The 25,493-nt window shown below is 49.5% G+C and overlaps 2 protein-coding genes across 3 annotated transcripts in view; one reads left to right on the top strand and one right to left on the bottom strand.

Moving 5' to 3' along the window:
• NT5E (5'-nucleotidase ecto) overlaps positions 1-25,493 on the bottom strand; it is a gene marked incomplete at its 5' end in the record, with an annotated part of 43,638 nt that overhangs the window by 6,448 nt on the left and 11,697 nt on the right. For both annotated transcript variants that reach the window (XM_079716806.1, XM_079716807.1), the window contains 4 exons: positions 1,387-1,541; positions 2,479-2,676; positions 16,337-16,525; positions 21,728-21,950. In XM_079716806.1, the coding sequence (XP_079572932.1) occupies positions 1,387-1,541; positions 2,479-2,676; positions 16,337-16,525; positions 21,728-21,950 (765 nt within the window). The remainder of the gene's footprint in view (positions 1-1,386; positions 1,542-2,478; positions 2,677-16,336; positions 16,526-21,727; positions 21,951-25,493) is intronic.
• LOC307061153 (uncharacterized protein) lies at positions 2,846-4,359 on the top strand (the record flags this gene model as incomplete). Its single annotated transcript, XM_079716166.1, is given in 3 exon segments — positions 2,846-3,301; positions 3,350-3,692; positions 3,695-4,359. Coding segments are annotated over 3 exon segments (984 nt in total). The 3' UTR covers positions 3,880-4,359.

Raw genomic sequence — 25,493 nt, 5'->3', positions numbered from 1 at the left:
ACGGGGGAGCCCCTGAAATGCGGGGGGAGTCAGTTTCATTCTTCCTTTTCTTTTACAAAACATATGTTTAGTTACAAGAAATAAAACGAATTACATTCTCATTTGAAAAAATATGGTGGTGGAAGAGGTGAGGGAGACACAGGGCCACAGGGCGGCTATTAGGGCAACACAGCTGCGGTGTTCCTGACGGTGTTCCTGACGCTTAGCGGGAGAAGGGACTCATCCTCTCTCTGTTACATAAGCCCTGCTAGAGCCTGGGGTGTTTCCTTCCAGAACTGCCTCTGCACACTCACAACTCTGGCTTCTCATTAGCTGCTTGTCTCGCACTGACCGTGCGATGCTGAGCCTCCAGCACTTGTCCCACCTTGGGAAGCGTGAGTGTCGTCATTTACTTGGCAGACATTTACTGAGTGTGGCTGCATCCCAGGTACCGGGCACCCGGCACCGAGCTGAGCCCAGACAAAGGAACGGCCTCCTGGGTGCCCCTGGGCGTGGTGAGTCTCAGCTGGAGACCTCGGCTCAGCACGGCCCTCCCGGGGGGCTGCCCGCAGACAGGTGAACAGAGGGGTGTTTTTGGTGTGGGATCTTGCCCCAACATGGGACTTGTTATTCTTGTGATAACTGCTTTGCTTGTGAAGGTGGTTCACACAAGGCCGAGTTCTCTGGGGTCCAGAGGACAGATCAGTGAAACACGCTGGCCTAGTTAGGCCCAGGCAGATGCATTTAATTCTATGTCTGCTTCTTGAGAGGAGCACAGTTTGTGGATTCAGGTCATCTTACCAAAGGAAAGCAACGTCCAATATTCAGACACCTAAGATGAGCACCTTGAAATAAAGGCTTCTGTCCTTTTTTTTTTTGGCTGCACTGCGCAGCATGCAGAACTCACCTGACCAGGGATCGAACCCGCACCCCCTGCAGTGGAAGCATGGAATCTTAACCACTGGACCGCCAGAGAAGTCCAAGGCTGCCGTTCTTGTAAAGCAATAAAGGGATGGCCCACTGGTCTGGTTTGGGCACCTTCCCAAGGTACCCAGTGTGATTACACGCCAAGCTTTTGTCTGGGGACTAATTTTTTTTTTTTTTTTTTTTTGCAGTGCGCGGGCCTCTCACTGTTGTGGCCTCTCCTGTTGTGGAGCACAGGCTCCGGACGCGCAGGCTCAGCGGCCATGGCTCACGGGCCCAGCCGCTCCGTGGCATGTGGGATATTCCCAGACCGGGGCACGAACCCACGCCCCCTGCATCGGCAGGCGGACTCTCAACCACCGCGCCACCAGGGAAGCCCTGGGGACTAATTTTTAAAAGTCCTCAATTCTGTAACTATCAAGTTGTCCGTCCTCGCATCCTCCCTCCCTAGGCACGGGCCCTGCACTCCTGTGGACCACTCACCACAGCATCACAAATCAGGTTGCCCATGTTGCATTCTCGAAAGCGGCATGACTGAGTGGTGCCATCCAGATAGACAATTGTTTTCCCCAGTTCCTGGGTCGAGTAATTTTCTAATTTTATCCGCCATTTGTTAATGTCTGCTTTTATGCTTGGATCTAGAAGAAAACAAACAAATCAGCCTGCAGTTAAAGCCTAAATGTTGGAGAAAGGCTCAAACGTCATTCAGCTCACCTGGCGTGAGTATACAGTTCTTTACCGTATTTGTGTACCTTTTGATTTTGACTGGGAAATTGCCTTAGGAACCTCTATTCCGTTTCCTGGGAGTACGACCCAGCTTGGATCTTAAAGACGTGCCAAGTAAATCAGCATCAACTGGTCACATCTGAATGAGTGTCTGCTGGCCCACCGGGGAGGGCATTAGTGGTGGGGAGACGATGAGAGGCCTAAGGACAGGTATAAAGGGCTGACACGTCCGGCTACAGGGTCCCGGCCCCTCCCTCTGGCTCTCCAGGGCCCCTGGTCACCAGTCCTTCCCTGTCTGATCACGGTAAGCAGGAAAGGGCAGGCGAGAGAGAAGCACAGAGGGTGTTCATGTACCCTGTATGAAATGCATGACATGAAACGTCTTTTCATTTTGATTCCCAGATCAAAAAGTAAGAAAGACACACACGCATTTGATGACCTGAAGCCCACGGAGACTGGGCTGCTTGCCCGGGCACACCGCCCCTGGTGGTGGGGCTGGGTGGAGCCCCGCTCACCCAGCCTGGACCCCTTTGCCCCAGCAATCAGCTCTCCTCTGGACATGGGCCAAGAGTGGCCCTCCTGCGTCAGGGTGAAGCTGGAAGAGACACAAGAGGCAGCGACACAGTGTCTGATGCTGAGAGGGCTTGGAGGAGCACATGGGGCTTTTGCAATTCGGGTGTGTTTTAAATCTCCTTCTCCATGAAGAGGGTAGAGTAAACTCAAGGGAGAAGCTCAGGTCTTCAAAAACATTGTCCTGAAACATGAACCAGAAAAGAAAAAGAAAAAGAAAAAAAAAATCCAGCCATCAAATCTTTGCATTGGTGGATCACTGCCCTGAATTTCACGTACCTTCCAGAATGCTGCTGTTGAGAAGGATGGGATTTCCATGTGAAGTGATGACGTTTCCTTTTTCATCAAACTCAACCTTCAAGTAGCCTAGGTATTTGCCAAAAGCATAGGCCTGGACCACAGGAACCTGCCGTCCATCATCGGACGTGACTATGAATGGGTACTGCCCCGCTGGCACCTCTTTGGAAGGTGGAGTGCCTGCAATGAAAGATCCAAAGTTGATCAAGTAGACCCTTGTTCACGGACGGCCGGGAGCCTGCAGGCCGCCGGCCAGGTGACTGCGAATTCTGAACTGACGATTTGCCAGCTGCTGCTCTACACAGCTGGTCTTTCAGAGCCCGGCTCGGGCATCTGCCCCTGTTTCCGAATGCCCTTTTGGCACGTGAATCCTTCCATTCTCAACCCAGCAGGGGTTGCTAAGCTCTTGCTAAGTCCTGGGCACTGTGCCCGGTGCTATGTGGCATACAAAGATGTGACACTGCTAAGACTGTCCCGCCTCCATCCTGACCCCAGCTCCAATCTCACCAGCCGGGTGGAGCAGCCAGGCCACTTCACCTCACTGTGCTTCAGTTTCCCCATCTGTAAAATGGGCAAAATAACGGGTTATTGCTGCCATCCTGGGCTTGGCAGTGCCAATTTCAAAGCCCTTGGGCGGCGGACTCTCGTGGCTACTGAGTCCTCCCTGGTGGCGGAGTCCTTCTGTGTGGGGGGAACGTGTCGGAGTCCCTGGTTTGGCGCTCCAGTGCTGTCGGGCCTCTGCGACGTGCCGAGGGGTGCTCCGGGCGAGAGTGGGGCGGGGGGACGGCGGGTGCACAGGCAAGCTGTGGGCAGTGCCGACTCCTGAGGTCCAGTGTCTCACGGTGACCTCTAGAAAGGGTCTGCTCTTCACTGGGCCCAGAAAACCCCATACAATCATGCAAATCAAGCGGTTCAAATCTTCGTGTTCACTTTAAGGACACTCGTGAAACTGCCCAGGCCAAAAGCCACCAAGTATTTGAAGGATGTCACTTTACAGAAGCAATGTGTGCCATTCCATCATTCCAATGGTGGAGTTGGTAGGTGCGCCCAGGCCAAACAGTGGGGCCAGACGCAGGGTCGGTGGCCCCCAAAAGGTGCTGAATTGTCACTGCACACGCTCAAAAATGCAGAGAGTAATGCTGAGCTTAAGGGCTTAGATGTAGATTCTCTGGTCATGGAGCACGTTCAAGTGAACAAAGCCCCAAGATGCGATGCAGGATTTACAGAGCTTGTGGTCAGATCAACACGAGCTCTCCCTGCCACATTGAGATGATCTTTCGTGAAAAAGAACAGACCGTTACTAAACCAGAAGAGGAGGTTGCACAGAAGAAAAAGATACCCCAGAAAAAACTGAAGAAACAAAAACTTATTACCCAGGAATAAATGCCACAAAAAAAATGCAAATAAAAGTAAAAGAAAAAAAAAAGGCAAAATAACAATTCCTATTTCACAGGAATGTTGAGAGGATTAAACATTTAAACTCTCTTGCGGGGACTTCCCTGGTGGTCCAGTGGCTAAGACTCCGTGCTCCCAATGCAGAGGGCCCAGGTTTGATCCCTGGTCAAGGAACTAGATCCCACGTGCCACAACTAAGTGTTCGCATGTCACAACTGAAGATCCTATATGCCGCAACTAAGACCCGGCACAGCCAAATTAAAACAAAACAAAACAAACTCTCTTGCAGACTGCCTGGCACAAAATAGATACTCAATAAATGTGGATTTCTTTCCCCCATGAGGGAATGGCAACCTCTAGAAACCCTAGACACACACTCCAGAGCTTAGACTCTTTAGTGGAAGATCAGCAGAAATGACAAGAAATTAACACAACATTATAAATCAACTATACTCAATAAAAAATAGAAATGACAAAAGGCCATCCTTAGGTTTTGTTGCTGAGTTCTGTGTCCCCTCGGGTGCCTTGAGGAAGAGCCACATTCACCGGGGCGGCCGACCGGCACACACACCTCCCGCCCCAGCCAGATCGCAGACCTGCCGGGTTCTGCTGAGTTCTGTCTCAAAGGGGAGCCCTGGCGTGAGCCTGGGAGCCACTTATCTCAAAGGGGAGCCAGAGGCTGAGTCCCATCCCAGCACGGCCTCCCGGACACACGCCATGTGAGGGTGGGAGCCCGGCACTCGGAGCATGAGCCCTGGGCTCTGACCACCTGGCACGTTTCAGTTCTGCAGCTGCACCCCTCCTCTGGGTGCCCTGTACTTCCCATCTCACCTCCGGCGAGAGCAGGATCTCATCTGGGCTGTTCTGCGTCAGAGACTATAGAACAGACACCCTTGACCCACTACTCGTTCTATCACCTCCCTCTGCACACCCATTACCAGCGCTTCCTATCAGATGTTCACTGATTGCCCGGAGAGCTTCAGCTTGTGTTGGTTCCTCACTGGACCAGTTATGGGAGTCAGCCAGGAGCCAGCCCTGGGCTAGATCTCATTTAATCCTCCAGGCATCCCATGAGGCCGCTCCTATTATTATCCCCACACTGTAGACCGGAAGACCAGTTGTCACAGGCATGTGTCCATGGTCACGCAGCTGGTATGGGAAGGAGGGCGGGTTGAAAAGCAGGGCTGTGAGGCACCGGAGCTTGTGTTCTCTCCACCACCCAACACAGCCTCCGACGTGCTGTTCTCAGAGGGCCCGCAAGAGCTGGTTTCCAAAGGACACTCACCAAAGCAGGTGCAAGCCCAGGGGCTGCACCTTTGTGCCCCAAGCTGTGTCTGGGCTTCCCTTTTCACTGAAGACATTATGTTGTACACCTGGGTTTATGAAAAACCCAGTCCTGCCTTGCTCCTGAGCCAAAAGCAGCCCCTTTAGCTCAGTAACCACAGAAGTGCTGCAAATACCAACATTTCACCAGCAGGAAATATTCATAGCTGTGGCCCATCTTAATTTCCCGTTGTCTTACTTCCTCTGGATAAAGAAGAAAGCCTTGGAATTTTATTTTTACAAAAGCACGGACTTGAGATCCAGTGCAGGCCGTGTCCCATCTCCACTGGCACAGGCTTACGGGTGGCCAGCAGATGGTGGCTGTGACTGCCATAGATGGTCTGATGCATTGCAGAGTAGCATTCCGTTTTGTGGTGGTCCTTGGGCAGACTTGGAGCCTGGCCTTTACTTCAGGGGACGGGGATGTGGCAGCCCCCTAACCTTCTCAGCTGGGCACGGTTAGGGAAGGTGGTTCCTCCTCTGAGCCCAGAGAAGCCTGGCAACGTGCAGTTCCAAGTATGTCCACAAGGTGGAGCGCAACACATCGTCCAGGAGGAACAGGCCCTACATCTGTTTCAGAAAGGGGTCTGGCAGATTCCTGGAAACCCAAGAGAAGGGCAAGCCTGGCTTTTTTAGCCTTTATTTTTTCTGCCTTCCATAAACATATCTGAGTTTAAACAGAACGTAAAAATTCGGAATCGAACTATGGGGTCAGATGCCTCATCAGATCAGCTTGCTGTTTACAAACAGGAGCTACCAACCCCGGCTCCTGTAGGACAGGGGACTTTCTCCGGTGCTGAAAGGCCTTGAAGAACAAAAGATGTGTCATCTTCATCTCGGATGGACTTCATCGGGGACAAGGAGGACGTTTCCCACGTGGCTGAGGCAATAGCCAGTCTAGTTTGGCTCCAGTCTGCGTTCCCCACAGCTGGGCCCTCTCTCCGCTTCCTGTCCACTTGGCAACCCCAGAAAACCACTGGCAGAGAAAGCAATCCAGGGCTTCCGAGTCCCCACAGCACTCCATTCAGCCACAGAGGCTCACGCCCCAGATCGCCTCTCCACACACAGAGCCACAGATCTGTCTTTAGAAACGCAGCCTGTCCTCTTGGCAGGGGGAAAATTGTTTACCAGAACTCTATTCCAGCCTTTTGGCAAATTAGTCCTCTTGGAAGCAAGCCTTGGAGGAGCCAGAAGCTGTGGGCTGACATTTAGAGCTGCTAACAGGGCATTCCCTAGAACAGGGAGGGTGTCTGAGGGAACGAACAGCAGCCCCTCAGGAATGTGGGCGTTCCCAGCGCCTGCCCAGCTGATACAGAGCAGGGCCCTGTGGGACTCCTGGGCACAAGGCTCCTTGCTTGGCACCTGGCAAACAAACGCTGTCCTTACCTTCACTACAAGCCGGTGTCAGTGGATTGGCTTTTCTGCATGGCGGGTGAGCAGACCCACATTCGGTTGGATAGCAACACTACAATTTTTGACATGAGCATCATAGCCTATCAGACCCACATGATGTGGCCCAGCTTCATCTAGACCCTCCACCCTGCACCTCAGCAATCTTAGTTTCTCCCATTCCTAGACCACACCCGCCTCCATAGTCATGAATATAGAGTAAGCCCTGGAACCAGAGGCCCACAGGCAAATTATTTACATCTTTTTGTTTCAGTTTATTCATCTATAAAAGGAGAAAATAACAATACCTGCCTTAGAGGTTGTTTCGAGAATTAAAGAAGTTAACACAGCACGTGAAGCCTGACTCAGGTAAATGCTCAATAAAGGTTAGCGATAGTTATTTACCAAGTTACCTCCTGGACATTTTTCTGATATTAGCCAAACGTCAGTTCCTCAGGAGAACACTCTCTGATGATTCCCCAGACGTGGTCAGGCCCTCCGATACCTGCTCTCCCAGCACTGTGTACTTCTCCCTTCACAGCATGCTTTGTAATTACATATAATATGATTGATTTCTTTGCATACTTAAAAAAATCTGACCGGCATCAGGATCCCTTTCAAGCCAGTAAGTTCCATGAGGGCAGAGGCTGCTGTGTCTCTGGGGCTGGCCCAGCACATAGTAGGTGGTCAATAAATGTTGAACGACTGATTTTAAGTGGTTTAGCCAACAGTTTTCCAGAGATCAGACAAGATTTACATGCCCTTCCTGTGGAGGAATCCATATGTCAAGGGGAGTCATGCCCCATCCCCCAACTCCCCTCCATTCAATTTCCTCAACTAATGAGCCGGGTGGGGCTCATAAAGCTGAACACTTGCTTGTCGAGAGAAAGGGTTTTGGTGCCAGCTCCCTTTTAATCTTGTTTCACAACCTTGGGAGAGACTTTTAACTCCTGGGACCTAAATTTATTTCCCGTACTTGTAAAACAAGAGATTTGATAGTGTTTGACACCAAAAGTGGTTTAATTTTTTTTTTTTTTTAAGTTATGAGCATCTTTCACATGCAGGAAGTCTTGTGGCATTGCAAGCCATGAAGTAGGCTGGCCAAGATGCCCTTTTCCCCCCGGGCAGTCAGGCCAACTGCTGTCAAAAGGTATTCCGCAACCAGAGGCGTGAGTCACTGTCTCCTCAGCCATCTCTGTACCCGACCCTGATACACAGGCTGTCATGTCTCCTCCAGGGAACTCAAGGGGCCACTGACATTCTCCATATTGGGACTGTGTCCCTCTGTTTTGTACATGCTTCGATATACTGCCCACATTCTGGCTCTTGGACATTCAGTGATGACCGGAAGGTCTAACAGTGATGATGTATCTTCAAGTGGTACCCAGAGTGGGCATAAACTCTCATGAAGTCCAATCCGGGTTGTCTGCCTATACCCGGTCCTGACTGGCTGGGGTAAATAAGAGACCCCGGCAGGGTGGGAATGGGTTCACAGACATTCACTCACTCAACAAACACCTCCAAGCTCCAACAAGTGCCCAGTGTGTGGGACTCCACTGTCCCGTGGAGCCAGGCCTGAGGGCTTCGCTTCATCTTTTTGAGGCCTGGAGAGGCCACTCACTGGGGAAAGAGCAGGGGATGGAGTGATACCCCACACTGTCCATCACCCTCTTCTCTTCACGGAGGATCTAAGCCAGGGTGACTATCCTTCCAGACACCAGACTTCCCATTCACTTTTTACCTTATAGAACAGGGTTTTATATAAAAATTAAAAACAAAATCATAACAATGCAGCCATCCCCTGGTTCCATCACTATGGCCTGTTAAAATGCAAAGTCCAAAGGAATGGGCTGGAGAGAGAGAGACTGATTTTCATCTTAACATGCTTTGCAGTTCCATCTGAAATTAAAAAGGAGGTCCACAGGACCATGAATTGATGTAAACCTGATATTCTGTTTTAGGGAATATCAGCATTTAGCTGGACAGGGCATTCCAGAGTGGTTCTGTACCCTGGGAAACGCTAGGTGTTTCTATTCAGTGAGGTTCTGAACTGCTGATTTCCACAAAGCATTAGCTTCGGCCACAGTGGCGGGCAGTGGAGCACACGATGCACAATTCAAATGGGCTCATCTCAGAACCTGGAGGACTTCTGGTGGGGAAGCCTGAAGCTCTGCTTCCGCAACATGACAGACGATTTGGAAATTTCCTTTCACGTGAGACGTCAAAACTGACAACCGTATGAGTTTCTAGGCTTGGGGGAAATTCATAAACTGAGGACAAGAGATCTGAGTGAGGCACAGCCAGGCTGCTTGGGACAAAGCACTGCATTCCCAGGTTCTTATCTTTTAAAAGTAAGAAGATACATTTGGTCCTTTGTGTATTTAGCTCAGATTCTCAAATTGAGTATATGCCTCTCCTTTTTAAAAAATGTAACACATATATTTATAAGAGTTCAAGTTGTGAAAGTAACCAGATCAGGCCCAAGATGGAGCCGCTCATGCTAAGATTCCCATCAGCAAACCAGAACTCAACTGTGCTTCTGTGTGTCTCTCCCAGAACAGGCAGGCCCGGCGCTCCCAGCCCCGCAGGCCCGTGCCACACAGGCTCCAAGACCTCCCTGCGCTCCACAGAAGGGAAGTTAACCATCAGCAATGCCCAGGGCAACTTCCTTGTTTCTGCTCCCTTTGGTCTCTAAGACCCTCTGGCCTCCTATAGCTCTTCCGAGCCCCCTTTTCTCTGCCAGATCGGATGCTGCGTCACCCATGAATTGCCAAATAAAAGCCTACTGATCAGTACGTTGTCTGTGGAAAATTTTCTTTTAATAAACTTTAGGATTAATGGTTCAGTTTCTAGGGTTTAAGAGAGGTTAAAATTTTTTTCTTTTTTATCAAAGTAAAACTAGCATGACAATATTTGGCAATTGGAGAAGAAAAATTTAATTGCAGTCCCACCCCTCCATGGCAATAACCAATATAATTTCTGTGAATTAAAAAATGTATATATGTATGAAGAGAACAGACTTGTGGTTGCCAAGGGGGAGGGAGGGTGTGTGAGGGAAGGATTGGGAGTTTGGGATTAGCAGACGCAAACTAGTATATATAGATGGATAAACACAAGGTCCTACTGTAGGGCACAGGGAACTATATTTAATATCCTGGGATAAACCATAATGGAAAAGAATATGAAAAAGAATGTATATATATGTATAACTGAACCACTTTGCTGTACAGCAGAAATTAACACAACATTGTAAATCAAGTATACTTCAATTAAAAAAAATATATGTAGGGCTTCCCTAGTGGCACAGTAGTTAAGAATCTGCCTGCCAATGCAGGGGACACGGGTTCAAGCCCTGGTCCGGGAAGATCCCACATGCCGTGGAGCAACTAAGCCTGTGTGCCACAACTACTGAGCCTGCGCTCTAGAGCCCATGAGCCACAACTACTGAGCCCACATGCCACAGCTACTGAAGCCCATGTGCCTACAGCCCGTGCTCTGCAACAAGAGAAGCCACCGCAATGAGGAGCCCGTGCACCGCAACAAAGAGTAGCCCCCGCTTGCTGCAACTAAAGAAAGCCCGCACACAGCAACAAAGACCCAACTCAGCCAAAAATAAATAAACAAAAACAAACAAATAAATAATAAATAAAATATGTATGCGTGGATAGCAAAGAGGGGGAAATGGGTGGCAGAATCCATTCTAGGGAGAATATCATTTTCTGTCTAGTAAACACCTGTGAGAGGCCCAGGGTCCGCCAGGCTTCCCTAATGACGGTCTTGGGTCCCCGTTCCTCGAGGCAGACCTGCCTGGAAGGCCGGGTCCCCGACAACGATGGGGATGGTGGAGCAGGGGTGCACACAAAGAGCTTGGTTTTTTGCATAAAAATAGTGGGAGAAAACTTGAGTTTCAGGGGTAGCCTTGGATCAAGGGGGTGTGGACAGGAGTAAAAGGAGGGGAACCTGGAATGGGAGGAGGGCAGGCTGCGGAAGAAAGTCAGCCAGTGAGGCACGCCCTGGGGTGGCAGAGACTTGGAAGGCAGAGTCATCCCAGGCTGCACAGCAGCGGGTGCCCTGCTGTGCCTGGCCGACTTGGAAGGAAGCTGCCTCATGTGGATGGAATTCAGGGAGACTGAGAAGAAAGGGCACTCTTCCATTATTTGGGTCTCTGCTGCATGGACAAGAAGAATGGTTTGAAAGAGGCAAGAACAGAGGGGACGCAAGTAAGAATGAGGACCTAGGGGATCAGGAAAAATACAGGCTCCCCAAGGAATGATCAGATTTTGGGGGGAGGGGGTGAGAAGAGCTCCAGTATTTCCCGAGTTTTGTAGGATAAAGAGTCTTTTTATTTATTCAAGGGAGGAGTGACCTCATAAATTAGTTAGGAGTTGTGAGTGTCAAGTGACTACAGTCTGGGTAATAAATGTTTGTAGAGTTGTAAAAGAAAAAAAAATTGTTGGGGCTTCCCTGGTGGCGCAGTGGTTGAGAGTCCGCCTGCCGATGCAGGGGACGCGGGTTCGTGCCCCGGTCCGGGAAGATCCCACATGCTGTGGAGCGGCTGGGCCCGTGAGCCATGGCCGCTGAGCCTGCGCGTCCGGAGCCTGTTCTCCGCAACGGGAGAGGCCCGCGTACAGCAAAAAAAAAAAAAAAAAAAAAAAAAAAAAAAGCTGAAGCTCAGAGTGGTTAAGTAATATGTCTGAGGTCAGACAGCCAGTAGTGACCAACCCCGGGGGGAGACTGTGGCCGTCAGAGTCCAAAGCCCTCTCCATGACCCCGTGCTGCCTGTCACAGTGAGGCTGGAAAAATGCGGTCCTTCTTGAAGACCATCAAGGGGCAAACTTAGGCCACACGAATGGCAGTCCCGGGAAGAGACCCGCCCTGTGGTGGGAGCAGGCTTTGGATTTCACAATATGTAGTCGGTCATCAGCTTGCCTGACAACTCAACCCTGCCGAAGGAGGTGACTCTGTTTTACAGAGCATTTGGGGTTTGGCTCACCCCACTTCGCCCTGGAAAGCAGTTTCATGAGACGTAACTAAAACTGATCAGTGTTATGTGGGCTGCAAAAATTGTTAACCAGAAGGCTCTGGCTTTGCTCCGTGAAGGAAGCTGGTGCTGAGGCTGGGCTGTGGCTGGAAGCTGACCGAGGGGTCCTGAGTAGTGACCCCTGGGACAAGTGAGTCCCTGTGCCACCAAGGACATCATCTTTGAAGTTACCGGCCACACCTCTGCCCTTTGGCTGGTTCTCCCAGCTCACTCAATAAACACACACGTCAGCAATCCTACGGCTGCCCAAAGGAAGCAGTTCTTTGTTGGAGAGTGTTTCCCTGTCCTGTGGATGTAGTAAATATTAAGACCACTTTCTTGTTCTAAAAGACAAGATTATCTAAACTACAAGAGTGAAAATCAACGGCGAGATGAACAATGATTGCAAACCACAACCAAGTCTTTTGTCCTCACTCGCTTATTCTAACAAAGCAGGGAGGGCTCCACCCTTGCACTCGGAGTACCCGGCCTCTGGCTGCCGTGGGAAGAACAAACGCTAAGGTTTCCTGGTTTTATTTATACTTAAACTGTGAACTCCATTTGTTTTGAGAACAAAATACGGTGGTTCTTAAAATCATTTATGTTCTCTAAGTCAATGAAAAGGCTTGAATTTTATATTCAAGAAATGTGTGCCAAAATCCAGAAGCAATACAAATGAGGTACTTAATACAAAAAGCTGTTCAAATAAAGAAATCTTACTTAAAAAATAATTTTTTTTTTTTTTTTTTTTTGGCCACGCCATGCGGCATGTGAGATCTCAGTTCCCTGACTAGGGATCAAACCCATGCCTCCAGCAGTGGAAGCAGGAAGCCCTAACCACTGGACCACCAGGGAAGTCCCAAAAGATCTTACTTTTAAAGGAGCTACATCTGTTGGCATTCACTCAACAATCCTGGGCACCCGCCTTCCGGGTGTCAGCCAGAGACGTGGTGGTGAGTCTGTAATGGACGCTCCCAGGCTAAGGAGGAGAAGTGACACCTGCTGGGCTGGGAGGAGAGGAGGGCTCACCAGACCGAGGTTTCCGTGAGGCTGCAGGCCGCCTCGCAGAGGAATAAGGGTGAGAGAGCCCTAAGGAGAGGAGGGAGGTGGGCAGTGGGGCTGTGGGCATGCCGCAATTCAGGATGATGACCAGGTGTCAGCCTGGGGTCCCAGAAGCGAGGTTGCTGAAAAGGAGGTGACAGTCACGAGTTGATAGGATCAAGGGACTCTGAACTTGGGTATTGGCTCCACCATCCATATAGACACCCAGCCAGGATGCAGGCAGGAGCTGGAGTGCAGAGGAAGACAGGACGTTGGCTGCTAAATTCTTGGTGACACTGGGGAGGGGCTTAGGTGACAGTGATAAGGGGGGAGACAGGGTAACCAGGAGGTGTGAGCCTCAAAGGAGCTGGAGGTATAAAGGAAATCACTGCAGTAACCTAAGGAAGTTAGAGAGTATTCTACCAAGAAATGTTTTACTTCCCCAAATTCCCGAAAGTAAGCAATCAGGCTCTTGGCATGGATGCCTTTCTAGGGAGCAGGGTGTTTGAATAGAAGGGATCATAGGCTTCATGCTTGTAACTCCTTAACTGTGCAGATCGAGGAAAGGACGGACGTCTACACTCACCAAGGCCACAGCAAACTGATGGGCTTGCATGATCCAAAATTCAGTTAAAATAGCGGGAGGCAAACAGAGCGACAGCATCTCAGGAGCCTGTCTGCCTTCAAGGGTCACACACAGAGGAGAGTCCCCTGGCACACCTGCCACATCTTCCAACCTGCACACACTTTACTACTTTTTTGTCCAAAGGCAACAGCATGGACCAGTTCCTTAACTCTAGGATTTAAATCCTTTAGAAGTCTGCATTCTAGCCCTCATCTGACACTTTGCAAGCCTGCACGGGGAGAATGGTCAGACAATACCAGGGTTGTCTGGTCTGCATGTGCATGGTGGCTGTAATCCAGAGAACGTGCAGGGGCTTCACTATTTGGAGGGGAACCTTCCATGTGCTATTTTGGTCGTGCCCCACTTAAAGCTGAGGCTTTAAAAATATGGACTGGTTACAAGACAATGAATCTTATTTAACAGGTAGTCACCAGCATTTTCAAAAAATTAAATAACAGAATAGAAAATATCAGGTGCAATCCTGACACTTTGTGAAATTCTCTTTCAGGTGAGTGTGTTTGTGTGTGTTGAGTCCTGTGTGTGTGCTGAAATGGTTCTCAGCAAGATTTAAAATTCCAAAAGATGTATTATTTTAACCCTAATTTGATTAACCAATCATATTTAACTTTATGCTAATTCCAAAGGCAATTCAGCGGAGGGTTGTTTTTTGTTGTTGCTTTGTTTGTTTTTCAAGGCTGGGAAAATTTATTTAAACAAGCAAATATGCCTCATCCTCTACTATGTCCTGGAATTACCTTTAATTGTTAAGTTCATTCCTCACAATGATGAATATCCAAATTGAATATTTTCATGAGAACAAGTTTAATCTTAGTAAGCAATCATGAAATGTGAGATAAATGACAAAGACTCTACAGGCAGTTTTTTCCAGAGACTGTAATTATCTACTTTAAGGTTTATGGATAAGCAAATTGTAATTTTTATCCTCAAACCTTTCTTTCATCCAGTCATTCATCATTCACTAAATTCATCTCCTTACCAAAAGGCACATTCTCTTTTGCAGGATTTCATTGGAGCGTCGTCACTGACATTCTGAAGCGAAGCTAACAGGTTCAGAGAGGGTGACTACTCAAGGTCCTTCAAGTGAAACAGGAATAAGGACTTCCGACCCAATACTGTGTTTCTTTCTTTCTTTCTTTCTTTCTTTTTTTTTTTATAATTTGTGTCTCTTTTTCTCATTGTAAAAGCGACATGCATTCATCATTTGAAAATACTCAAAGGTGCTAAGAAGAAATTAAAAATTACCCGTACTCTCTTCTTAGAACTTTTAACAGGTTTGGACATTTCTTACTGTTTTGGGTTTTTTTTTTTTTTTGCGGTACGCGGGCCTCTCACTGCTGTGGCCTCTCCCGTCGCGGAGCACAGGCTCCGGACACGCAGGCTCAGCGGCCATGGCTCACGGGCCCAGCCGCTCCGCGGCATGTGGGATCTTCCCGGACCGGGGCACGAACCCGTGTCCCCTGCATCGGCAGGCGGACTCTCAACCACTGCGCCACCAGGGAAGACCTGTTTTGGGTATTTTTAATTGCTGCTTTTATAAAAATAGGATCGCCTGAGATAGCTCACATAGAGACGGGCGAAGCAGCAACCTCTCCAAGGGGGAGGGGGTTGTTCCCCACCGAAGTAGTCCTTCCCAGAGCTGATAGAAGCCAGTTCCAGCAGGCTCTCCTGCTCGTCTTCCTTTTCTTGAAAATACTTTAAAGCCCCATGAAGCAGTGGTTGCGGCAGGGAGAGGGCATGGTGGGCAAGACTCACTGAGCCGGACCCACACATTTTGCGACAGTATAGGTTCAAATGGGAAAAAAAAAGAGTTAGACGTTTCCTAACTAAAACTACCTGATACCAAGGGAAGAGAGGGAGGGAGGGAGGGAGGGAGGGAGAGAGAGGGAGACATGTGGAAGGATGGAGGGAAGATGGGAAGGACGAAAAGAGTGAGGGAAAGGAAAGAGGGAGAGGAGGAGGGAGGGCTGGAGAGAGGGGATGGAGGAAGAGAGGGGAAGGGAGAGGAGGGGGGAAGAAATCGGGGGAGGAGAGAGTGGTCGCAAGAGCACGGGGGCCTGTGGCTTCTGGGGCACCACAGTCCTGGGGTGCTGCAGGGTTAGGGCTTGAGGCCAGAGTTCCAGCTTCTGCCACCTGTGAACCTACCAATCAAGTCCTGTCACCTTGAGCTGTGAAGGCCTTATTTACATTATGGTGTTTGTGCTTAAAATTTTTATACGGCATGTTGCTTTTTGATGTACAATGACTTCTAGTTGGGCCTCAGTAACCTTTTATACATTTGGATGTGTATGTTATATATATTTATAATTTACATAAATGAATGGAATTGACATACTCATGAAACCAATAAATTACTCTTAGTAATGTCTCTCTGCATGGAGGCAACCTAAATGTCCATCACAGATGAATGGATAAAGAAGATGTGGTACATATACACATTGGAATACTATTCAGCCATCAAAAAGGATGAAAGAATGCCAATTGCAGCAACATGGATGGACCTAGAGATTATCATACTAAGTGAAGCAAGTCAGACAGAGAAAGACAAATGTCATATGATATCACTCGTATGTGGAATCTAATTTAAAATGATGTAAATGAACTTATGTACAAAACAGAAATAGACTCACAGACATGGAAAACAAACTTATGGTTACCAAAGGGGAAAGCAGGGGAGGGACAAATTCGGAGTTTGGGGTTAACATACACACGACTATGTATACAATAGATAACCAACAAGCACCTACTGAATAGCACAGGGAACTCTACTCAGTATCTTGTAATAACCTATAATGGAAAAGAATCTAAAAAAGAAAGTACATATACATATAACGGAATCACTTTGCTGTAAACCTGAAACTAACACAACATTGTAGATCAACTGTATTTCAATAAAATTTTTTTAAAAGTCTCTTTGAGTAAGATTTATACATGTTACCACTCAGTGTGCATCACCTATGTACGTTATTACATGTATACATTATACTATATATGTAACGTATATTATCTAGCCCTCCCGCTGCCATTACCTGTGTAAAGAAACGTGTTGGAATGTCCTCCCACCACTACGTCCACGCCCTTCACTTTCTGAGCGATGAGTTTATCCATTTCAAAACCAGAATGTCCCAGTGCAATAATTTTGTTCACATTTAGAGTTTTTAGCTTATCTACTTCAGGTTGCAATGCAGCGATTTCATCTTCAAATACTAAATTCGTTCCTAAGGAAGAAAATAAATATGGACATTTATTGACAACAATTTTTATTATATTGCTTATTATACAAGCATACCAAATAAAAACACCTTAATCTCCTAAAGCTCTTAAATTACTAAGACCAAAACTTATTTATACATTCAGTATAAAATCTCTACAAAGCCAATAAAAATTCACATCAATATGCTCAGTTGCATTCGCTTAATGTTGCATTGGTTTAAGGCTGTGGATGATATTATGTTGCTGAAATTCCAACAGTGAGGAGGCTTCTGATTTGGAATCTCTCTATTTTTTTACATCTATTTGTGTATTTAGACTTCCATCAGGCCAGTGCAGAGCGTGGCTGAGCACATAAGCATGATGGGCTGTATCTATGCCAAGTCACTGTGCTGCACACCTTAAACCCATACAGGTGCTGGATGTCAATCATATCTCAATAAAACTGAAAAAAACCAACCAGATTAGCTACTCTACGGCTTTGTTTGCAAGTTCAACGTAATCAGTCTTCACACTTGAAACTCTGTCAGCAATTAGCCCTTGAATGCCAATCATACGACACCATTGACAATTCTGTCTTGTCCACTGGCTAAGGCCAGCATTACAGCATCACAGAGCTCTGATTAGACGGCAGCGGGCGGGGGGTGTCTCATCCAAGGACTGCTGGCCCTGGGAGCGTGCACATCCTTCCCTGGAGGCTTGCCCCGCACGCAGTGGGAGCGGAAACTTGCCCGCTGGTGCACCTGGTGAGTGTGGGTGTGACTGCCCAGCTGGGCGCTCTGTGTGTTGCAGGCACGTGCTACCCCTGTGGCCAAACCCCAGCGCGGCTAGAGGGCTTATGGCTCTGACTGGCACACAGGTGACTGCAAACACAGACACGCTGCCCTGAAGTCACATCCGGCTGCCTGTGACTCGGGATCCTCTAGAGGATCCAGATTCCCTTATGCAAATATCTCAGAACCATCTCTCAAATGAAAATGACGAAACATGAATCAGTCTCGTAACGACCCTTCGAAACCCAGGAGTCTGCCACCTCCAGTGTGAAAAGCATTCAACTCTCTAAGGAGCTACAGGACTGTTAAACTCATCCCTCATGATGCTGTGGGGTTTGGGGGTCTCCGTGTGCTCCAGTGGGGAACTCTGGAGTCTCTCGAATCGGTCAAGCCAACACGTGCCAATGAGCACATAAAATAAACAGCATGGCTGATGGCAAAGCCGGGGGCATCCCAGACGGACAGCCTGAAAACGAGTGGCTCACAGATGTGGGGTGGGACCCGCAGTGCTGTCAGTAACTCACAGGCAACATTTAAAAACCAAGAGGTGATGTTTGCAGGGCAGAAATAGAGACACAGACGTAGAGGACAAACGTATGGACACCAAGCGGGGGAAAGGGAGGGTGGGATGAACTGGGAGATTGGGATTGACATATATACACTAACATGCATAAAACAGATAACTAATGAGAACCTGCTGTATAGCACAGGGAACTCTACTTAATGCCCCGTGGTGACCTAAACAGGAAGGAAATCCGAAAAAGAGGGGATATATGTATACATAGAGCTGATTCATTTTGCTGTACAGCAGAAACTAACACAACATTGTAAAGCAACTATACTCCAATTAAAAGAAAAAAGAAACCATCTATCCAATCCTACTTTACTTTTAAAAAGTAAATAAATATTGATTTTTTTTCAAAAAAATCAAGAGGTGTAACAGCTTGGCCACCACTGTCTGCCATAAGGCCATCAAGAATAATCTGCTTCTTGCCTGTCACCCCAAGAAGCTCAGGGCTCCCAGGTCACCCTCAGTGCCATGTCACCACCTCTGTGAGCTGCTCATTGAGCCTCTCCTTAAAACGACAAGGTGCGCTCACCCCTATGCCCCACTTGCCACCCTGTCTCCTGCTTAATTTCTCTCTACATCATTTATCACCTTCTGATGTACCAAACAGTTTCCTCATTTATTTCTTCTCCCACTAAACGTGAAGCTCCAGTGGGCAGGGCTTTTTTTTGGGTATCTCTGATGCCTAGAACAGTGCCTGGCACAGAGGCAAGCTCTCAGGGGAATGAATAACTGAATAAACGTTTGCTGAGACTTTCAGACAATGCTACCGTCCTCTACTTCAGTGTGGCTGGCAAGAAGAAAGAAAAAAGTTGAGGGGCTTCCCTGGTGAGGCAGTGGTTGAGAGTCCGCCTGCTGATGCAGGAGACAGGTGTTCGTGCCCCGGTCCGGGAAGATCCCACATGCCGCGGAGCGGCTGGGCCCGTGAGCCATGGCCGCTGAGCCTGCGCGTCCGGAGCCTGTGCTCCGCAATGGGAGAGACCACAACAGTGAGAGGCCTGCGTACCGCTAAAAAAAAAAAAAAAAAAAAAAAAAAAAGTTGAGAGAAAGGCCTCTGAGGACAGAGGAATGTATTCTCCTAACACATGAGAAACCTCACAGGATCGGTCATCTCACATACAGAAAGCATGGGATATATTTCAGGATATCATGAGGGGAGTGAGGGGAAGTCCATTATCTAGCTAAAATAAATTAAATGTGCTAGAAATACAAATGATACCTGTGGGTCACCAGCACGGGATCAATGAGGCTGGATTTGGGGTCAGAGATCCGTAGGGGGAGCCGGGCTGCTGGGACTGTGGTCTTGGGAGAAGCAAGTGTCCTTCTGCACCCCTGCCCAGCTCCTGCTCTGGCCCCTGCATGGTGCAGCCTTTCTCTCCTGAGAGCTGCTGGGAAGAGCATGGCCCCTTCGGAGCCCCTGTCTGTTGTAACCTGGTAAAGAACTAAGACGGGGTGCTGTCAGAGTCCCAGACAGGGTGGCCTGAGTTCTGGAGCCCTCTGTCTCTCCACCACCCCACTCCCCGTCTATCTTTTTATTGGTGACTATTTAAAAAAATTTTTTTAAGTCTTTATTGAATTTGTTACCATTCTGCTTCTGTTTTATGTCTTGGTTTCTTGGCTGCGAGGCATGTGGGATCTTAACTCCCCGATCAGGGATCGAACCTGCACCCCCTGCATTGGAAGGCAGAGTATTAACCACTGGACCGCCAGGGAAGTCCCTTTATTGGTGACTATTAAAGAAGGGGTAATGCTTTTCTCCAAATCACGCTCCTCAGCCTGACAATCCAGTCCTCACCACCCCCCCTTTCTAACTTTCTCTGCTTAGAACCCATGTTCCAGAAAACGGAACACCCAGCCACTTTGGGATTGTGGTCCCACACTTGCCTGCTGTCACGAGTTCATTCCAGCCACTTTCACTGGGAACCTCCCCTGTGCTGGCCCCCAGCAGGTCCCTGTCCTCAGGAGCTTGTGTCCTAGCAGGTGACTCTGACCTCACTCCTGGAATGCCTTTTGCCCCAGTTGCTTCGCACACCCTGGAGGGGCCAAGCAAGGTCTTCATCGTGTCTACCTCACCCCCGAGCTGGCCATCACGTCCTTTGCTCACCGGAAGCCCTCCCTCTCCCTCCCTGACTTTGTTTATGACTCTCCTCTGGCGTTAATTACATGCCGCCTTAAATGAACTCAAAACCCCCTGGGTGGAATAGACATTATGGAGACACATAATTATTCAGTTATTCAACACGTCCACATCTTTAGCCCAAGATCCTCAGCTGGCCGCTCTACTGGGTTCCAGATTTTCACTGAAAGGAGACCCAGCTCTGTCCTCAGGCTGCTCCAGTCATGCAGGAAGCCCAGAGCGAGGACACATGTGACGAGGGGGAGGTGTTTTCTGGGGGTGACGGGGACCCAACCGTAGAAGCGTCCCACCCGAGGGCGCCCTGCGGCAACTGGGCCACATTACTCCAGCCCCACCCATGTCGGTGATTGGTTCACTCTGTGATCGCCACCCTGGCCTCTTGGCAGGAAAGCCCCAGGTGGTTCAGAGAGGCAGCATCCCCTGAGCCCCGGGGAAGGTCTGATCAGCCCGCACAGCGATGTCTGCAGGGGTGGGGAGACGAAGAGGTCAGGCCGGGTGGTGGCCAGGTCCCTCCCGTGGGACCACATCCCTTTGAGGCAGAAAAGCACTCCTAAAACACTTCAAAAGCCAGTGCCTCAGCAGAAGCTAACACACCAGTGTAAAGCAATTATACTCCAATAAAGATATTAAAAAAAAAAAAGAAAAAAAGCCAGTGACTCATCACGTCCGTGGCTGCCCTCTGTGGCTGCACAATGACCTCAGCAACGGCTGGTGACCGTGTGCAAAGGCTTGGTCACCGTGGGATAGATGTCCACATGCCGCCTGGGGTGCCTGAGAAGCCCCAGGTCCCCAGCCGTGGAGAGCGGCCCAGCCCTGCCTCCAAGCCCCACAGGAGTCTCTGGCCCCCAGAGCCGCTCAGGGCCAACCGTTGACCTTTTCGTGGTTTCCGATGGCCTGCAACTATTTTAAACAGCAGCAACAAACATGTGACTTTTCTAATTGTTAACTAGATGTCCTTGATCAGTTCATTCTTAACGAAAACCCTTATTTCCCTTTTTTCTTCAAATGTGGAAAGAACACTGATTTGGATAATTTAGAAAAAAACATTTTTGTTTTTACTGCCAAAGTGCTCCTCTAAAAGTGGCTCAAAAAAGTTTTCTGAATGGTCTTAGGGTTATACATATATATGTGTGTGTGTGTGTGTGTAGATATAGCAGATATATATATATATATATCTCCTGTATGATACACACACACACACACACAAGACCATTCAAAAATGTATATATATTTCCCAGAAAGCCAGATACAACAGTCATTAAAACTGCAAGAGATAAATAACTAAAAACGGAGAAAGCAAAGTTAATTGGACATGTAATAATCATATTAGAAAAGGAAAGATGAGGTAAATTGAGGTAAAACCCTGGCTCTGGGCTCCCTGCCGCCACAGGAAGAAGGGTGTGAGTCACGTGGCTCTCATCCTCCAGTGAGTGACTCTGTACCGTTCAGCACTGGATATCAACGGCCCTCTCGTCCAGTTCTGAATGCACTGAATTAAACAAAGATACTGTTTATGTCAACAAAGAAGTTCATTGAGCAGGAGGGCGAATGTCTTTAAGAAGTAACTTAGAGCAACTGGAAGCCACTGGACTGGTTTTTCAGTGTCATCCTAAGAACACACATGTCCAATACCACACGTTCCTACTTTAACCAAGGGTCCAGAAAAATAATGCCAAGCTCTGATTTAGTGCCTCTATTTTTAAGCAACAGGTGCTGTAAAAGAAGAAAATACCTGGATTGGAGAGAAAAGGGGTTTCTTTTGAAGTGTATCCAACAATCCCTACAACGTCATCACCAACAGGAAGAATTTTATATGGCGCATAAAGTCCTGATATTTGAGATGCCAGCGGCCCCTTGGCTTTAATGTTTGCACTCAGAATTGGAAATTTGGCCGCTTTGAGGAGTGGATCAATCAGGCCTTCTACACCATTATCAAATTCGTGATTTCCCAGTGCCTGGTAGAAAGGGAAAAGAGACAAAGAATCAGGTACTCTGGAATTGCCAGTAAAAGCATACTTTAAAGAACATTACCTTGGGGAATTCCCTGGCGGTCCAGTGGTTAGGACTCCATGCTTTCACTGCTGAGAATGAGGGTTCAATCCCTGGTCGGGGAAGTACGACCCTGCGAGCCACGCAGTGTGGCCAAAAAACAGTTACCCTGGCACAGGGCTCCCAAACCTGGCAGAGCCCTAGGAAGCCGACCGCATGACCGCTGTCCTTCTCAGGCTCAGAGACTTTATTCTGGGGCCCTGGGGTTGGGCCCAGGGGCAACCAGATCATCAGGCTGGTTTGAAAACTGCTCCCCAGGGCCCGCACCACGTGCTGAAGGTAGCATCAACGTGCGTAGGAGTCACGTAGAGACCTGACTGGGCGTCCACTGTCCTGCCACTCCCAGATCTGGGACAGGTCAAGAGTCTGTACGGGCTCAGAGCCAGGGCTTTGGGAGGAGCTGGCACGCTTTAACACAACCCTTGTTCCCACCTGCTTCCCTCGCTTCCTTTCCTCACTGTTCTGGGACTGGCTATAGGGGGCAAAATGACCACTCTGACGTCTGGCAGCTTCCCCTGGGGTGATGCTGACGAAACACAACCTGCCAGCCACCTCCTCAAAGGTCTTCCGCCCCGTTGTCCGTGGGCCTCCTGGAAGAAGCCCACCTCCTGGGGGCACGCACCCACCTGCTCTGGCTGCCAAGGCTGATTTGCTAACTTAGTACTTAAACCAGTGAGTTTCAAACTTTCTCAACACCACACCCGATTTTGCTCCACTTTGAGGGTCATCTGGGAACAGGCCTGGAAGTGCTGGCGGGTGACCCCTCTGTCTAAATGAACACCCCCCCCATATTCTCTTATTGCCCCGCGCTTCTCCCTCCTGCAGGCTCCCCTCCGCAGCGGCGCGCTCTGCATGCCCGTGGGGTCCTCCCCGCGTGGAGGGCTCCCTGAGCCACTGCGTCCCGCCACCTCCACCCTGCTCAGCCCTGGAGCCCGTCACCTGCCCGGCAGGTGCCCCCCGGGTGCCTGGGCTCAAAGGACCATGTGCGTCGTGTCGTCACGTGCACTGTGTGTCCACGGAGAAAGCAGCACAGCGTCTTCACGTTCCCATGTGCCTGTCTCCCCGACCAAACTCAGAATTTCTGAACTTGCCTTTTCCCCCGTCTCTGAGTATCTGCTCATTTCTACTTCTTCCTCTTACCTAATTGCTTCCCTCCTAAAGGCTGACCGAGTTAAAGGTTCTCCCAGTCTTTGGTAATGGCCTTTTTCTCTTCTATTCTTAGAACATTATGGTTCTTTCCTATGGTGAAATAAGTCTGCCTGATGAGGTTACAATAACTATCTTGCTTAGCTGTAAAGTTTTTTTAAAAAGTGAATGTTCCTACAGCTCTTCACGAGAGATTATCCAATAAGTCAGCCGCCTTACACTTCACCATTATATCGCTAGCACTCAGCAACAGCTGAAGTTACAGTTTTCCTTTATTTGTCTCGCTTGGTGTCTCCTCCTTGGACTTGAGCATAATGCCCTGAAAGTGGTGACCTTGGCTGCCTTTTCCCCTCTCTGCCCCGCGGGGAGAGGAGCCCTGATCCGGGTGCTCGGAGCGGTGCACGGGTGCCTGAATGATCTCCCTGGCGCTCACACCTTCCACTCCAAACGGAACATCTGCTGCCCTGTCTTTTCTCCTGACTGTGCATCTGTCCGTCCGGCTGCCACGTGGACATTGCCCTCCAGGGTCTCACAGGCACCCCAAGCTCACCCGGTTCAAAGCCCCTGCCTCGGGCTTCCCTGGTGGCGCAGGGGTTGAGAGTCCGCCTGCTCATGCAGGGGACACGGGTTCGTGCCCCGGTCCGGGAGGATCCCACTTGCCGCGGAGCGGCTGGGCCCGTGAGCCATGGCCGCTGAGCCTGCGCATCTGGAGCCTGTGCTCCGCAACGGGAGAGGCCACAACAGTGAGAGGCCCGCGTACCGCCAAAAAAAAAAAAAAAAAAAAGCCCCTGCCTCTGGGATTCCCATCTTGGTCCAGGTGCCACCATCTCCCAAGGCAGTACAGCCAGAAGCCCCGGGGCAGCTGAATCCCTCCCCCTCGCCGCCTCTCCCACACCTCCCAGCAGCATCCCTCCCCTTTGGCTAAATGCTCCGGTTCAGCCCACCCCATTGCTCCCACCTGCCTGCGCCCTGGCCACTCCTCTGGGAACGTCAACAGCTTCCCAGCCGGGCCTCCAGCTGCCAGCATCGCCTTCTCTGAACCATCCTGCATGCATCTTGCTGCCAGAATCACCTTTCTAAAATGCAAATCTGAACTTGTCGGTCCGACCTTAAGGTCCCACAGAGGCTCCCCACTGCCTTTGTGATGAAGTTCAATGTCCTGAGCTCTCTGAGGCCTGGTCTCGCCTCCCCCTCCAGCCTCCCCGACACCCACCCCCAGGCAGCAGCCAGGCCCGGCGCCATCACTAACGAGCGGTGATTCAGGCACATCTCTAAACTGCAGCTTCCTCCGGAAGAGCAGTCAATGAATAAAACAAAAGTCGTGACGAAAATGAGCCGGCATTGACTACACACTCGCCACACACCATGCAAGGTGAGTTTGCAGAGCAAACCTGGTTTCGTGCTGTGACGCTGGTATTATTACTACCCTCATGTTACAGAGGAGAACTGAGCTCTACAGACATTAAATCAATCGTTCAAGGTCACACGATTAGTAAGCGGTGGAGCTGGGACCAGAGCCACTTCTGTTTGACTCCAGCCTTCTTCACCTCTATGCTTGGAGGTAATGGGTTTCGCATAAGGCCTAGTACAGAGTGAGCACTCGAAATAAAATCCTGACTACGCGTACTTTTCCATGTTCTCACTGATCCTTGTTCCTCTGTGTATGACAGATGAAAGATGATCGACTGATACATAGATAGGGAGACAGAACATCCCTTTCCCATGCCAGGCCTTTACTACCTTATTCAACTAATGGCCTTAGCTCCTGAAGTCTGACGGTCCTTCTGGAAGACTTCCCCAAACCCTCATGGTCCTCCCTGAGTTAGCTGTCCTTCTCTGCTCCGAAGGTCCCCTCAGGCAGCCCTAGAAGACCCCACGGAGTCCCCGTATCACCCAGCACAGTCCCTGAAGCACAGCATGAATAAACGAATGAGCAGAAAAATCTCCATCACATGGCCTTCTCCTACACACAGCTGACTCCTCCTACAAAAGTCAAGGCAGGAGGTGCTCCACGCAGTTGCCTGGGAGTGACCTGGTGCTCACTGCCCTCTCTCCCACCCTCCCCATGGCTCCCCGCTGCCCCCTATCCGGCCACCGACCTCCAGCAGGACACTTACCCTCAGTAAGCCAGTGAAGGAGACGTTTGTGAGGATGCGCGTGATCCCAGGTGTTGGGAGAGTCTCCACAACCTCCGAGAAACCCCTGGAGAAGCACTGCAACACCCGGGCGACCCTCCCTTCCCGTCACGACCCACCAGCCACCAAGCCCCATTGCTCCTGCACCGCCCCCGCCAGGGCTCCCCT

The sequence above is a fragment of the Hyperoodon ampullatus genome (assembly GCF_949752795.1).
Source record: "Hyperoodon ampullatus genome assembly, chromosome: 12".
Taxonomy (NCBI): Eukaryota; Metazoa; Chordata; class Mammalia; order Artiodactyla; family Ziphiidae; genus Hyperoodon; species Hyperoodon ampullatus.
Note: the sequence above shows the minus strand (reverse complement) of the source record. Positions and strands in the feature narration are given on the sequence as shown.